Genomic DNA, 15,697 nt, shown 5'->3' on the forward strand with positions numbered 1-15,697 from the left:
GGATCTCAGAGCTTAGCTCTCTCATCCTTGCAGCCCGTTGCCAGATTAAATGCCTCTCTCCTGACAAGTAACAAATTATCTTGCTTGACACATACCATGCTACTTAAAGAAGAAACAACTGAGAATCAATTTTTCCTAACCTAAAGTCATTTTAGAACAGTAATTAATATTTTGGTACTGAGTTACACATTTAATTTATTAAAAATGACATCCTAATTAGATATGCAGAACCCTCCTGTTGCCTCTCAAGGGAAGTATGAGGAGCTCCATGAACATAATTACATCTCGCACGTAATTGACAACATACCAGTTCTATTTCCAAGCGTGTGATCCCTGGGGGGTCTAAGACTTTGAGGCGAGCCGACCCCTAGCACCCATTCGAAGTTGTCTGCCAGGGAATTTTGCCAGCCACATCTGCCTTTCTCAAAGGTGCAGGAAGTTCCGCATTCATTCTCATCCGTATTATCCCCACAGTCGTCTACAAAATCGCAGCTTTGTTCTGGTCTGTAACACTTGCCGTTCTGACATTCCCAATAGCCATGTGAGCAGGGGCCTGAAAAGAGAAGAAAAGGGGTATCCTGGTGAATCACACTGCCATGCATTCCAGCAGGGTTACTGGAAGGTTACATCTGAGACAGTTTGATATTTAGGAGGAGGAGGGTGGTCCAGAGCAGTTTTATTAAAAGCCTTTGGTCCTCCTGAAGTGCCAATCCATTATCAGTTTATTTCTTTTGTATTTTGTCAAGAGATTGCCTAAATAAAAGACTGTTTTCCTTGTAAAGCTTTTGAGGGCAAGTTCCAGCCAGGCATTCCTTCACTAACAAAGCTTTCCAGTCTGACTTAATTGCTGACATTTTCCTTTCATGTGGTGTAGGATTAAACCATTTCATTTCAGCTACAAAGTTGAGATTAGTTTAGCAGCCCCAATTTGGAAGAAAAAGCTTTTATTTTAACTACAGAGGTTTGCCTTTTAATGGATTTTTTGGGTGATGCTGTCCTTTTTGTGTAGTATTCCTGGCATTATTGAGAGATAATTCTACTATTGTGCAGCCTAAACATTGTAGGACTCATTTCACAGGATCCATTTCCAAGTTTCACGTTTTCATTTCAGATCACTTTCTGCAATGCTCTGGATATAAAGCAACCCCTTCAGTACATTCTCTAATCAGGAAGGGAGACAAACAAGAACTTCTGAAACAAACTGGCCCTCCCCATTTCCCCATTTTCCATTCTGCTCTGCCAGAAATAAATGCACATACATTAATTTTATCTAGAAATAGAACTATCACAATATTAGCTTATCAGACATAAAATTATCATATGCACGTGTATATACATTGTATAAGTACTTGCAGGATTTGAATAAATTAATAGTAAAAAGCACATGGAGCTAAAAAGGTTGGTTTTGCACTGGAGCTATCCTAATTAATAAGAAAACCTGACACAGATAAATGAGGCTAGTTTTCATTAAGGGCATAGAACAATAGGTTTATTAAAAAAAAAAAAAAAAGAGATGCTATACTCAGTTGGAGTGTTGGCAGTCTCCATCCCTGGAAATCTCTGTATGCTAGACTGTAAAATACAAACGGCCCAAACTAAGTGAAAGAGTATTGTCATGCTCCTTTGCTATAAGCTTTGGATGAAATAAAAGAAACCTTGAATCACTAGCTCTTAGGAAAAGAAAACAGGGATTTTTTTTTTTTAAATCTTCCTAATACAGTCTTATTTTTCACAAAAACATGAAGTATTAGAAAGCCATAGAAATATCTAGCATCTTTTCCAGGAAATTCTTCATTTTTATTTCCTGTCCTCTTAGCAATACAAAAGCATGTATCACGTTCATTCTGGAAGACTGTATTTGATTTGGCTTTGAACAATTACTCATAGAGAAGGAGGAAAAATTCCTGAATAGAAAGCAGTCAGCCAGAATAAAACTCTGATAATGACTTAGAAGAGTCTAGAGCATCAGGCAACATAGCTGGCTACAAGGAAAATGTGTAGGCTCTGACTAGAAGAAGGGTAGCTGTATGAAGTTCACAGTTACCAGTGTATGAAAATAGTGTGACTTTTTAGTAGAAAATCTGAAAATGGTCGAAATGGCCGAAAGAACGGATTAATCAGGGAGATATACCAGTCAGTGTCTAATTATTGCAACCTGAAAGAAAATTGAGACCTGTCAGAAAATATCCCTCTCTATTAATCTTTGTACTAAATGCAAATTACATAGAAAAGCTATTGCCGGAGATATCTGACAAGCATCTACATTCAGCCGATATGCTACTGGCAAGCAGGGCCCATGTATATCACAAACATTTTGAGGGAAGCACTCTTCAGAATTTCGATCATCTATGCTGTTCCCCAGAGGAAGACAGATATTTGTTATAAAATCTCTGCCTAATATAGATGACACCTATTTTTAGGAGCTAGTTAATACAATCCTCACGTTTTTTTAATATGTGATTACCCTAAGAATTTAAACATGAATTTTATTTTCTTAGCAAACTAAAAAATTAAACTTTAGGATGCAGCCTATGTTTGGACATACATTTCATGCTGTTCATCATGATCAATAATTGCAATAATCTCTCTGGAGCATTTTAAAATCCTTCTGTAGCATTGCTTCCAATTTTGAGTGGAAAAACATGGAGTTAAAAAGTGGAACTCTTCCTTATCTAAGGAAAAAGAAAAACCCATCTTGAATACTGGCATGAATGAATCTTTTCAAGCATGCGTAATGAATGATATTACACTGTCTAACAGTTGGTTAACGTGACTTGTTTCTGGATGTACTTCCATACTATGCTTTCTGTTTAAATGCCATACTTCCAAGGCTTTATCACTCATCTGTAAAAAACTATAAGCCTTTTGAGCTCTCTTACTTCCTGCTTTTTTCTCAGTCCTAACAATGCAAACAGATGCTTTGTGATAGCACTGTATAACACAAACCAAGCCTTGTGGGCATTATAGGGATATTTAACTGAGAGGAATGTCTCCTCAGCAAGGTTGAGTAACTTCCCTCCAAGCTGTGTTTCTTAAATTATTAGCAGGTAAAAATTTTACCCTGTGTGGTAACTGCATCAACACCCTGGGCTATAAAGGACCCAAAGGAGCTATTAACGTCTTTCAGATCAATAATCTCTGAATTGAGGAGGACTTACACAATACGGAAAAAAAATTGCACCAGTAAATTATTTTAAATACCCTGAATAAAATCAACAGAGTGAACATTTATATTTTAGAATATGTAATTAGGACAAGGATTAATCACCTTTATTTTAAAGATGTTTCTCTTACATGTATCGCTTTGAAAAATTAGCACCCACAAACGTCAAGAGAGAGCACAATCTTACCAGGACAATTAGAGCATGGCTTGTCTTCTGCATCAAGGAGACTTAAAGAATTTTAAATAGTAATAAGGATAACGTGGAATACAGGTTGCAGCACTGAGGCAGAACAGTAATAAATTAGAGAAAAGAAAGATGTTCGCATTAAGAAACAGCATGTATGTGTGTTATTTATGTAAACGTCTAACTTTGGCAAGAATGGTTGTGTGTTCAAGTAAGTAAGTAATTCCGCAGGGAAATTTTCCAGAGAAAATGATGATGAGAGAATACGATTCTTTAATCTTTGGAACTAGAGCCTATGTCTCAACAGGATTTTTTCTGTGAGTTGGCTAATTTTTATATCACTCTAACTTCATTGCTCATTTAGCTCCTTATCACTCTAACTTCATTGCTCATTTAGCTCCTTTCTGAACAGTATTCTGCATTGTCCTGTGGACACAAGGAACCCTTTTTGAGCTAGTGCATAAAAAGCATTTCACTGCGTACAAATCCTTCCTCAAGATACATAATTGCTAAAGGAACTAGTTGGAAAATTCATATAGATCCTTGGAAATAATCTATTTTGTTCATTAAGATCATCTTTGCACTCCCCTTGTATTTTATTACTGCTGCCTCCTGCCAATGCAATGTTGGCAGGATGCCCTTGCCAAATAAGAACAGTTCAAAGGCCAAAATGCAGCCAATAGATTAGCTGTATCTTTCCTCTCTGTAAACCAGCAGCAAGAAGAAGCAGCAAAATAAACTCTCCATTGGAGTGCTTGCCTTCCAGGCAAAGTAAATTATCACTAGAACTATGTTTCATTGGCAGCAGAGTTCAAAGTACTTGCAGAATACTAGAAAATCTAGTCCAATTCTATGTCTTCATAGAGTATGGTATGGCACATTCACATTGTGACCTATCTTCACTTTAAGTTTTGACTTTTCACTTATAATCTCAAGCCCATGCTAAGAGACCACCAAAGCCAGAGATTAAAAACCTTCTGGACTGAGCAGTCCAAGAACATCACATATGTATACAGCCAGCCAACAAATTCCCAGAGCTCAGGTTTTCCTAAGTGCAGTACCCATACTTGGGACGTGGGGTACAGTCAGCAGTGTGAAAGTTATTCATCTCACGTTACAGAGGTATCACAGATAGCCATGAGCAATACCAAGGACCACTGCATTTTTACTTCATTTCTGCAATTTTCTTCCCATTTGTCTTTTACTTTGTGAGTTTCTTAAACTTCTTATATGTCTAGAAACATCTTATATATAATACAGATTAGTTATTAGTATGTCAGTAGTTTCCCTTCACGGTGTATTTCCAAAGGTAAGTTGGGCAGGGAGAGTTGAGCAAAAAAAGCCATTGATAGCCAAGCTGTCCCAGTTATTCAACTATAGATTTATTGGCTAGAAACTCTTCTCAGAATCTACTTGTCATCTCTGCTCACTCTCAGTGGGTCAAAATGGAAGATGATGACTGATGAGAGTTCACACCATTTAGCCTGATAGAGGAAAGTTATTAAAAAAACTGTTTTTGTTAGTCAGATATTTCATCCTTTGTAACAAATCAACTGGAAAAATCATGGAAACCTCAAAAAATTATTTTAATGTGTTTCAAAGATAAAGTATCACTTTCAAATGTTTATTTGGGGAAGAACTCATTGCATGACAACTGTGCAACCAGCTGCACAAAGATAACATGGAAATACAAACATTAGATGATTTAAAGAAATCATATAATGAACTTATAAAAATCCACAGTGGTGAGAGTGATGATGCTTAGAAATTTGCTGAATAGAATCCAAAATAAATCAACTTCATTAATGAATTGTAAGCTGATGTATAAGCATCCTTTTATTTATTCTTCTCCTCCCCATTAGAATACTGGCATATTTGTGAAGGCCTTGATTTTTTCCACTTTTACTTACAAGATCATAAGGTCTTTAGATGTCCTTCTTACCTCCCTGTTCAGAAAACTTTATATGCAAGCTACTATTTTTCTATCAGTCAAATTCTTTGCAAGTTATTTGTTTCCTCCGCAACATTTAGTTTGCCTTTTATTTCCCTCATCCTTTCCTTTAAATAGGTGATAGCTATTCTTATTTTCATTGAAAATATCATTCATTTCTTTATAATCAAAACCTATTACAAATTCTCACAAAGACGCATGATCATGCATCTAATTACTCATTTAAAAAAAAAGAGAAATCTGAGTATGCCACAATTTCATTTTCATTCAGTATTGATAGAAATAAACTATGTCATATCTGCTTGGAATGGTCATGAAGGATTTATAAAGGAATTGCCTGATTACACACTTACAATGAGTGAGGAAATGGAGCTCAATCAATGCAGCTTATCACAGACAAACTTAAGAAATGTCCCATAATTACCTGTAATAAGGGAACAAATTCTAATAGCAGAATGCTCTAATCTGCTAGACAAAACATTACAAGATTCAGCTTTGGAAAACTGAAGTTAGTGAAGTTCAAATTAGAATAAAATGATAGAGTAATGAACTACTGAACAGATAACCATGGGCTGTGACAAATTCTCCATCAGTTAGGGCCATTAAATAAGGACTGAATATTTTCTGAAAAGATATGCTCTACTTTAACTAGAAATTATTGGTGTATTGAGGAAATCACTAGATGAAAATCTGGTTAGTATTATGCAGGAGGTTAGATTAGCTATTAATAGTGATTCCTTTTAGCTTCAAAAATCCAAGTGCAGCTGCATACACTGATTTGCTTATACAATTATGGGAACTTGTAACAGATGAACTAAATGTTTATTCATGCCTATAATATCTACAAAACAGAACTAAAAATCTACCATTTCCACATGAGATTCCAATTTTCTTAAAACCGGTCCTCTAAATGTTTTGGCTTACTGGAAAAAAAAATTTAGTAGTATAGTAACTGAACTGGTAAAGATTAAATAGGATCAGAATGCCTAGAAAACTGCAAAAATATTATTTTATATGGGATTATGTTAATTACGACTGTAGTCTTAAGCATTTAGTACTTGACTCCTTCATAATATAAACAGGATTTTTTTTCAGTTCTTATTGCATTTCATCATTGCCTTAAAACAAGCAACATAACTCATGATTTAGAAAAACAGGAAATAGGTTAGTGGATAAGAACATTCCAAAAATTTTTAAACTTATACTTCTTAAACATTGTATATTTAATTGTATTATTGTATTAGCTATATTTTCCAAACTAAAATCCAATTCAAATGCATGGGATAATTTCCAATTCTCAGAAGTATCAGAATAACATATCAGGAGGCTTGAAAAGCTAGATCTCCTTCAAAATATTTCCAAAAGATTTTATGTGCATTCACATAGCCAAAGGTATACCACTTCCTAAAATCAAAGCTAGAGTTCTTGTAGAACATCATCTGCTACTGAGGCCAGAGTAATTAACCAGCATACTAAGAGTCTGACATCCCAGGGATAGGGGCTCTTTAGATGACTCAAATCTCTGATTTTTTCCCTACAACAATTACTGCATTGTCGTTCTTGCTCTAAGTTGACATTACTGTATGGATGAATCGTATGTGTCCTTTAAAAAAAATAGTTAACAAGAACATCTCTCCTCAAATATCTCACTGATATAACCCAAGGACACAGAGTAAAGCGCTTTCATCACAATGGATGATGCATAACAGTAATGACATGTCAACACAGGGACGTGAAAAATGCACCTCATTTCAAAAGCAAAGCTTTGGGCTTTGGAAATTACAAGAATTCTTAAAGACTTTCAGAAGTTGAACTGCTTGAAATAAACAAGATTTTTAAAAACTACTAGTAGAACTCAGTGCAAACTGTTGAGTTTTACCCTTTGCAAGTCTCTCAAATATTTTGATATAATCATTTGCATTCTGATCAATGCAACGTAAAGTTTAAAAAACAGAAACAGTTCGAGCGTGTTTGAAAAAGGGGCTTTGAGAAGAAACTGTAAGCCTTCTAAGTTCCTTCTCTGAGAAAGGGCTAATGAAGGCTTCTCTCAACTTCCTCAGTTGACTTCTTACCTTGTCACCTTTCAAATGTAGACATGACAGGACTCCTTTCCAATAATCACATCCATTAATATTCATCCTCAGAACCATTAGAATCAAACACATAAAAAGCAAGGCAGCCTATAGCTGTTCCATATTATCAGTTCCATCAAGAAAGAGCAGTGAAATATCTTCAGTTTTTGCTTTTTTTCTCTTTGCTGGTACTTTTTATTTCTCTTTATAAAAGGATGTTTATTTATCAGTCATTCAATATGCTTTAAGAAATATCCATTCTGTGACATTTAGTGTGCCCCACCATAGTGCATCTGTAGCCAGGGTGATTAGAAATTCTCAAGGATAAGAAGAAATGAAGATAAGATCGGTAAACAGTGTCACTTCATACCGCATGAATTGCATGTATAGGCAAAAAGTATAGGCAGTACAGGGGAACTGTAGAAGTAATATCATAAAGAATAAAAGCCTCTCTCTCAAGCACTTCAGTGTATGTGAATGTGCATTCACTCAAGAGAAATTTTTAAAAAGCAGTTTCTGACTAGAGGCAGTCTTGCTAGATCTTTTTATCTCCCTTATTACAGTATTGGTATATTCACAGAATCACAGAATGGCCAAGGTTGGAAGGAACCTCTGGAGATCATCTAGTCAAACCCCCCTGTTCAGACAAGGTCCTCTAGAGCACATTTCCCAGGATCACGTCCAGGTGGGTTTTGAATATCTGCAGCGAAGGAGACTCCACTACCTCGCTGGGTAACCTGTTCCAGGTTCAGTCATCCTCACAGTAGAAAAGTTTTTCCTCATGTTCAGATGGAACTTCCTGTGGTTCCGTTTCTGCCCGTTGCCTCTTGTCCTGTCACTGGGCACCACGGAGAAGAACCTGGCCCCATCCTGTTGACACCTTCCCTTGAGATACTTATACACATTGATGAGATCCCCTCTCAATCTTTTCTCCTCCAGGCTGAACAGGCCCAGCTCTCGCAGCCTTTCCTCATATGAGACATCCTCCAGTCCCCTCATCATCTTTGTAGACCTCCACTGGACTCTCTCCAGCAGTGCCATGTCTCTCTTGGACTGGGGAGCCCAGAACTGGACACAGTACTCCAGGGGAGGCCTCCCCAGGGCAGAGTACAGGGGCAGGATCACCTCCCTCCACCTGCTGGCAATGCCCTTCCTAATACAGCCCAGGATACCCTTGGCCTTCTTGGCCACAAGGGCACATTGCTGCCTCATGATCAACTTGTTGTCCACCAACACTCCCAGGTCCTTCTCTGCAGAGCTGCTCTCCAGCAGGTCAACCCCCAGCCTGTACTGGTGCATGGGGTTATTCCTCCCTAGGTGCAGGACCCTGCACTTGCCTTTGTTGAACTTCAGGAGGTTCGTCTCTGCCCATCTCTCCAGCCTGTCCAGGTCCCTCTGAAGGGCAGCACAGCCTTCTGGTGTGTCAGCCCCTCCCCCCAGTTTAGTATCATCAGCAAACTTGCTGAGAGGGCACTCTGTCCCTTCATTGAGGTCATTGATGTTAACTAAACCTGGACTCAGTAGGTGGTATAAATAGCACATACTTTATCACATTGCTTGAGTATTCTACACCTATTTCATTTATAAAACATTAAGCAGTCAGCTTAAAAGGAAGTTTTCAGTGAATCTCTTCAGATGGGTCCTTAAGATGAGTATATTACTAAAGCACTAAACAAAAATATCAGACATTTTTCTTCAGAAGAGACACAGGCCAGGATACACTGACAGATACTATTTCTATTGCAATAATGTTAAGACTCTTCTGTTCCTTGCCAGAAATTCATGATGTGTCCAGAAATCATGAAGTGTTCAAGGCTCTCATAAAATCAAAACAAGATATAGGACATGGAACAAAGGTAATTCCTGCATTAACCGGATGGTTCAGTTCTCCAGCCTAAAGACGTGGACAGACTGGGAAGTCTGCTCTAACTGGACACGTGGGTAGCGGAAAAAGGGCTATAGCAATTCTTGTAAACAATCTTCCTTTTCCAAAGCCATGTTGTGATTTAGAACCTGCCTTCTTGAGGGCAGATAAAGAAGCACCAAGAAAAAGAGGAGGCTACCCTAGTTTTTAAACAAAGGTTTTCTAGAAATAGCAGTACTTACCCTGTGTATCTTAACTTTATTGCGATAGATAGGTACTGACTAACCTGAAAAGCTTAACTCATTCACCTGAATTTACTCTTAGTAAATAAAATCTTAAAAAGGTTTCAAATGCTTGAAAAATCTTTTTTCCTTTGTGACTTTTAAGACATATGCTTACACTCTGTAAACATTTTGGTAATTTTTTTGCATTTCTAGGTCAAAAGGTTTAACCTCACTCCCACAAGACCAGCTGTCTCCACTACAGAAGGCAGCCCTACAAACCCTGTGCCAAGGCACATGAGGATATCTTGATATAGGAGCTCTGGAAGGAAGCTAGTGAAGCTGTTTTCTGATCATATCCAAGCTTAACTCCAAGCTGTAGTGGGCCACTATGAAGCACAACTCAACAGCTCACCTAAACTACATTGTATTGCTGTACATTGGATGAAAAGCCTTGCTTGATCAGCTAAATGTTAGTGCTCGTCTCAAAGCCGGGGACTGATGCATAGCTGATGTCAGCACTACCTGAAGGTGGCATGAAAAAAGACATAGCTTAAGTAGTAAAAGTACAAAATGGCTACTAACTGTATTAAATGCAGACAAGACCTCAGCAGTCTCTCCCAGGAACTGCCATTTTCTTTGACAAGATAGACACTGTAAGGTGATTTAAATTAACATAAGATTGCCCACTGTTCAAAGGGGAAAATAAAAAATGATGTATATGTGTTATGTGTTGGGGATAACTACTAATTCTGAATGTCGATCTATTCACTTTAAATCAGCATGCAATGTTCTATTATACAAATATGTAGATCAGAAAGAAAACTGCTCTGGAATATCCTGTTATGCTAAGATAGGATGCAAGTATGAAAGAACTGCTAAAAATATCATTCTGTGAGAATTTTTATTACAAATATCATTATTTAAACACAGCTGTATTTAAATTCTTCAGCAACACTTGACTCAGAGTAAGGTGTAGGAGAAACTAATGTTCAAAACTGATCAAAGTAGATCTTTTGACCTCTATGAACCTTTCATCTCTCATTGCTCAAGAGGAATAAGTTTCAGGATTACTGCATTCACCATATAATATTACACAACTTTCTATCTATCTTAGATAGAATGCTATAGTAAGTTGAAGAGAACATGATGATTAAAAGATTTCATGGTCTTGACCAGCCTTCCACGCACCTTTGTGCCTCCAGTGGAAAGGTCAATAGGAAAATGAAAAATATATTACTCTTGGTGGAAGAGAAAGATATTAACAAACTCTTAATCACTCAGCATCTCAAAGAAACACAGCATTTAATATTAACCTTTTCCCTTCACTCTTTATTACAAGCATGGTTATTATTAGACAATGAAAGAGAAGAGGATGAAAAATACACCTATAAAGTCAGTATATGTGTGTTAGGTGAGACACTGCAATTAACAAAGATTGCATTTGGACCTTGGACCCTATATGCTCCAAATGTCCCTGATACTGTCAGTATCTCCTAAATGATTAAGTCATTCTTTTCGTTATATTTTTCCAAACAGAAGTAATATGTTTTATCAACAATTAAAACTCTTAAGACAAGAATAATTTTGTATTGATTATCTTCATTTAATATCTGTCCAGTGCAGTGCAATTATTTATTCCCTAAAATAATTCCCTAAAATAATCTTCATTGCTGCCACTGGAAGGCTATTTTTCAGTCTTCTGATCAGCACCTAGTGTCTAGCGTATTCCTGACCAGTTCAGATACACTGATTCCTATGCCAGCTCTGCACTTTTGCTCTCCTTCCCTGGGAATGGAAGGAAAAGGAAATGCAGAAGAAAGTGCAAAAGGCCCAAACCTTCATCTGAAAGTCCAACATAGAAGCTGAAGACTGTCTTATACCATTCTTCTTTTGAAGCCTAACCATACAACACTAGCCAACTTTAAAATATAGAGATTTATATTTCTCTTTATAGCCACGTCTGTGACAAAACCATGAAAAAGACTGGTACTTCTGCTTTCATGACAAAATAGTTCTCATTAGTTTAAAGTCAGGCATCCAAATTCTAGGCTTTTCCAAATCCAAAATACATCTCTCAATCTTTCCAAGTTCATAAGCTGGTAGATGGTGTTTTGTATGCACGAGATGGAACTAGAGCACCGAATACTGACCTGGCTAACCAATCTCTCAAATTAGCAGTTTCAACTCTTAGAACTCTTTTTTTTTCCACTGAAAGGCAAATCTTCTCACAAACCTCAGAAATTTCCTTCAGGAAATAGCTTATAGCAACCTTATTACTTTTGCTGCACAGCTGGAGTAAAGCTTCAGCTCCAGCTTCACAGTTTTTTGATCACTGTACAACATCTACCAGAAGTCAGTCTCTTGGGAATTTGCATCTGCATGCACCTGTACATCTCCTAAAAGTCACTACACAGACTCACGAAAGAATCCTTCACAGAAGGGAGTAAGTTGTAGGATGTGTACTAATCCATCTCTGTCCCTGCCTGGCAAAACAGAACTGCAATATCTCTGCTATAGGAAGAATTTTTCGCACATTGTATGAGGAGAGAGACAAGATTTTCAGTTAAGATAGCATTTGTTTGAGGATTCATTATATTGCTGCAAAAGAGGTAAGGATAACAATATCTCTTGAATAGTGAATCTTTATTTGCTGTGTCAAGCACTGCTTATTCATTGCTAGACAAGGTGACTTCTGATCTATCATGCTAATTAAGTTTTATATATCTCACCAAAGCATTTGCGTTAAGCGTTATTGATAAGACTTATGTACTCTTAGAAGCTTATGAACAAAATCACGTCTAAGCTTATCATTATCCTGATCATTCCGGCTACAAAGCAAACATACACCATGGAATAATTATAACTTACTATTGATATAGTCACTTGAAAGGGACCCAGTGTAACTGTTTTTTTGTTTTGTCAGCTGGGAAATACTTTCTTTAGAAAAGATGTTCTGCTGGCACAGAGCCTTTGGATGTGTACTGCCTTTTTGTAAAGGCACGAAAATGTCAGAATATCACAAGAAGAGATATTTTATCCATGTTTCACAAGTTTACAGTCTCAGATGGTTTGAGAGTTAAAAGTACAGTATCTGTTCAGGGACTGTGCAACTGATTGTATACAAAGACATGCAGGGGAGAAGAAAATGTGTGTGTTGGGAGGGACAGGGAAGACATAACTCCTGGCCTGCAGGACAAGCTATGCTCCTTTCACTTGTAGGTAATGGATAGCTGATTTTTACTTGATAATTGGTTTGTTTCTGTTCATGAATGCAACATATCTGTTATTAAAAAATTAAAATACAAATATTAAATGAAAAGCAATTCATTAGACAAAATGCATTTTACTAGTTAAGCATTCATTTCTCACGACCTTTCATCTAAAGCTCAAGAACATAATGTTTTAAAGATCTTTTTTTATCTTGGCTCTCTGTTGCCCTTCCTGTAGGGTAAAATATCTTGTTGTTTCCATTATGATTTTCACTACACATGAAAAGAAAAAATAACCAATGCTTACAGTTAAACTGCTATTAATCTAAGTAGTTCATTATATGAAATATGTATAATAATACCAATTGCGAGTCTCAAAATGTTTTAGCTAAGCAATCTTGATTAACTAATCCTGGGATTCAGAAACCAGTATAATTTTATTTTATTTTATTTTATTTTATTTTATTTTATTTTTTGCTCCTTATTCTATGATTGTTTATCACACTACAGAAAGTGTAGCGTTTAAGCTTCCAGTGTCATTCGGTTGCACTGTCTAGTTAGGTATTACATAGTTGTCACGGAAGACTGTTATTAGAACTCTCCAGAAAACTAGGATTACTCTTACGAAAACAACAACAACAACAACAACAACAACATTACGTAGACATGCTAGGTCTTATTCCCTGAAACCTGCATCAACTTTTTCTGAGGTAACATCCTATCTTATGATATCATCCCCAAATTCATCACATACAATAGGTTGCTTTATTTTTTGTAGAAAATAATTTCTCAGGTTAGTTTTCACCATGCTAACAATAGGGCTTGTGATGTCACATCTTTTAATGCTTTTGTGCTCTTTATCTAGTTAAACAAAGCTCTCCAAACGACTCTCAGCAAAATATGTGCTCATTAACGATACTGTTGTTCTACAAGTGTAAGCACACGTTCTACTGGTGGAAAGATCTGGAATGAAAAACAGTAGAACTGGAGCAGTAGAACTGTGGAAACTCCTTCATCCAACTGGAAAATAACTCATCTTTTCCTTATATCCCAAATAATTGCAAATAGCTCCTTAGAAACTAGATGATAAATAGAAAATATGCAACTCTAAAGACAGCTATTAGAAGACGTACATTTGGCTAGTATGCTAGCAGCAGCCCTTGCAACTTAATTCAGCCTTGTGGAATGACATTTGCCACAAATATTTGCACAAAAACCTTTCTATCAAACAAGGCACTTTCTATTCTTTGACAAAACAGGCAAATTATCTTTTAAATATCCTCAAGGATATTTAAATATCAAGGTAAGGGTGTATATAATGCCTATAGCCAGTTCCTAAACACTTTATCAAGATAAAAAAGTACTACTGCACAACATATCTGTGTAAAAAATGGTAGTGCTGGATAAATCACATAGAATACTAAATCTTCAGTTACACTAAAGATCTTATTAAGAAATTAAAAATATCTTCAAAGCAAACACAGATTAAACAAGAAAGTAAACTTGAAAGAAATCCTCCCTTACCAGCTATGGATTATATTTAATCTCTTAGTTTCGAGTATTTTGAAATCAGTATTGTGAGCTTTTAAATTTTGCTCCAAAGTTAACCTGACATCAGCCAGCATCTTTAGTCTCTGCTGTTATGCTGCTGATGGTGACACTATACTTTGACAGCTATTATCTGAATAATACTGTGTTGATATTACTGCAGAAAATTTTCCAAGAGCTTTCTTTTCCTGAATTTGCCTTAGAAGTCCACTGGAAATACGCACAGTTATCCTGGAGGTGTTAAGTTTCCACAGTATTACCTGCTGGAGACCATTCAGTCTGAGTCTAATGCCTTGAATCTAAATCAATATCTCCTTAATATCCGAGCCTTGAGTGCCTGCAGTAGCCAGGCGTGCTGCAGTTTTACTGAAGTACCATGTGCACTAGCCTGGCCTAAGCGCAGACAGCAAAGGAGGAGACCAAGGGCCTGATGTCACAGCTTATGATGGTAGGCGCAAGAGGGTTTCACAGGGAGGAGGTTTAGAGTAAAGCAGAGGGATATTATGAAGGCAGAACCTCAGAGCAAAATCTTGTCTCTCTGTAATGGGTATGCAAAAGGGATGTGGTAATACGGCCACTCAGAGCAGCGGGTTGCAGTCACTGAACAAGACCAGAAGCACAGACATCACAGGGAGAGTACATCATGCACAGCCACCTCACAACAACTGGTTAGTCTACAGCTAAAGAAGTGTGTGTCACATCCTGTGGATGAGATACTGAATCAGTATCAAGAGAAACACTCTACATCTTTCAGCACCTCAAGGCTGACTGTCAACTAACTGCTTATGGTTGCGTAACTTGGCAGCCTTTCTGCTTAAGCTAGCAGCAAGACAACTCAAAAAAATGTTTGAGAATGCGGTAGTCCAAACCAGTCTAGGATAAGAAAGAGATTGATAAGAGGTGATGAAAATAAAATAAAACATGTCAGGAAACAGTTCTAATATAAAAACATAAATGACATTCAGCTCACAGACTAAGACATTTATGTTTACATGTGGGTGTCTGGCTAGCTAGCTGTCTAAGTTTCCAGTAAAACTGATGGACATCTACTCAGCACAATCAGTGGAACCCAAAGAGTGATCATGTCATGCTAAAATAGGAACCTAGAGCTTGATTTGGTTGCCCACATGCAGAGCATCTAAAAATGTGCAAGACATCCTTCCTTGTCACCAGCTGCTGTTCCTGAAGGGCCTACAGTTTCCATGCATCCTGTGTCTTGCAACTGTCAGCACTATGGGGATGTCTCAAGACATCCTACTGTGTCACAGGTGACAACAGATGCTTTTATGTGTGCAATTCATGTCCCAAGTGGCTGGTCAGCAAAAGAGCAGCAGGGTACCTTGGCTATAATGGGAATTTAGAAGCCTAGCACCTTTAATACACTTAAATGTAGACATCTGATTTGAGTCTTAATTTGCAGTTGAACCCTCCCCCCCCAAATATTTCAAGTCTCTTAATAAAATTCGCATTAACTTTACTTAA

At 37.2% G+C, this 15,697-nt stretch overlaps 1 protein-coding gene across 3 annotated transcripts in view; it reads right to left on the minus strand.

Moving 5' to 3' along the window:
* Positions 1-15,697, minus strand: part of MALRD1 (MAM and LDL receptor class A domain containing 1) — a 292,727-nt gene that overhangs the window by 132,711 nt on the left and 144,319 nt on the right. For all 3 annotated transcript variants that reach the window (XM_068934618.1, XM_009673718.2, XM_068934619.1), the window contains exon 27: positions 308-553. In XM_068934618.1, coding sequence (XP_068790719.1) covers positions 308-553 — 246 coding nt within the window. The remainder of the gene's footprint in view (positions 1-307; positions 554-15,697) is intronic.

The sequence above is a fragment of the Struthio camelus genome, chromosome 2 (assembly GCF_040807025.1).
Source record: "Struthio camelus isolate bStrCam1 chromosome 2, bStrCam1.hap1, whole genome shotgun sequence".
Lineage (NCBI taxonomy): Eukaryota > Metazoa > Chordata > Aves > Struthioniformes > Struthionidae > Struthio > Struthio camelus.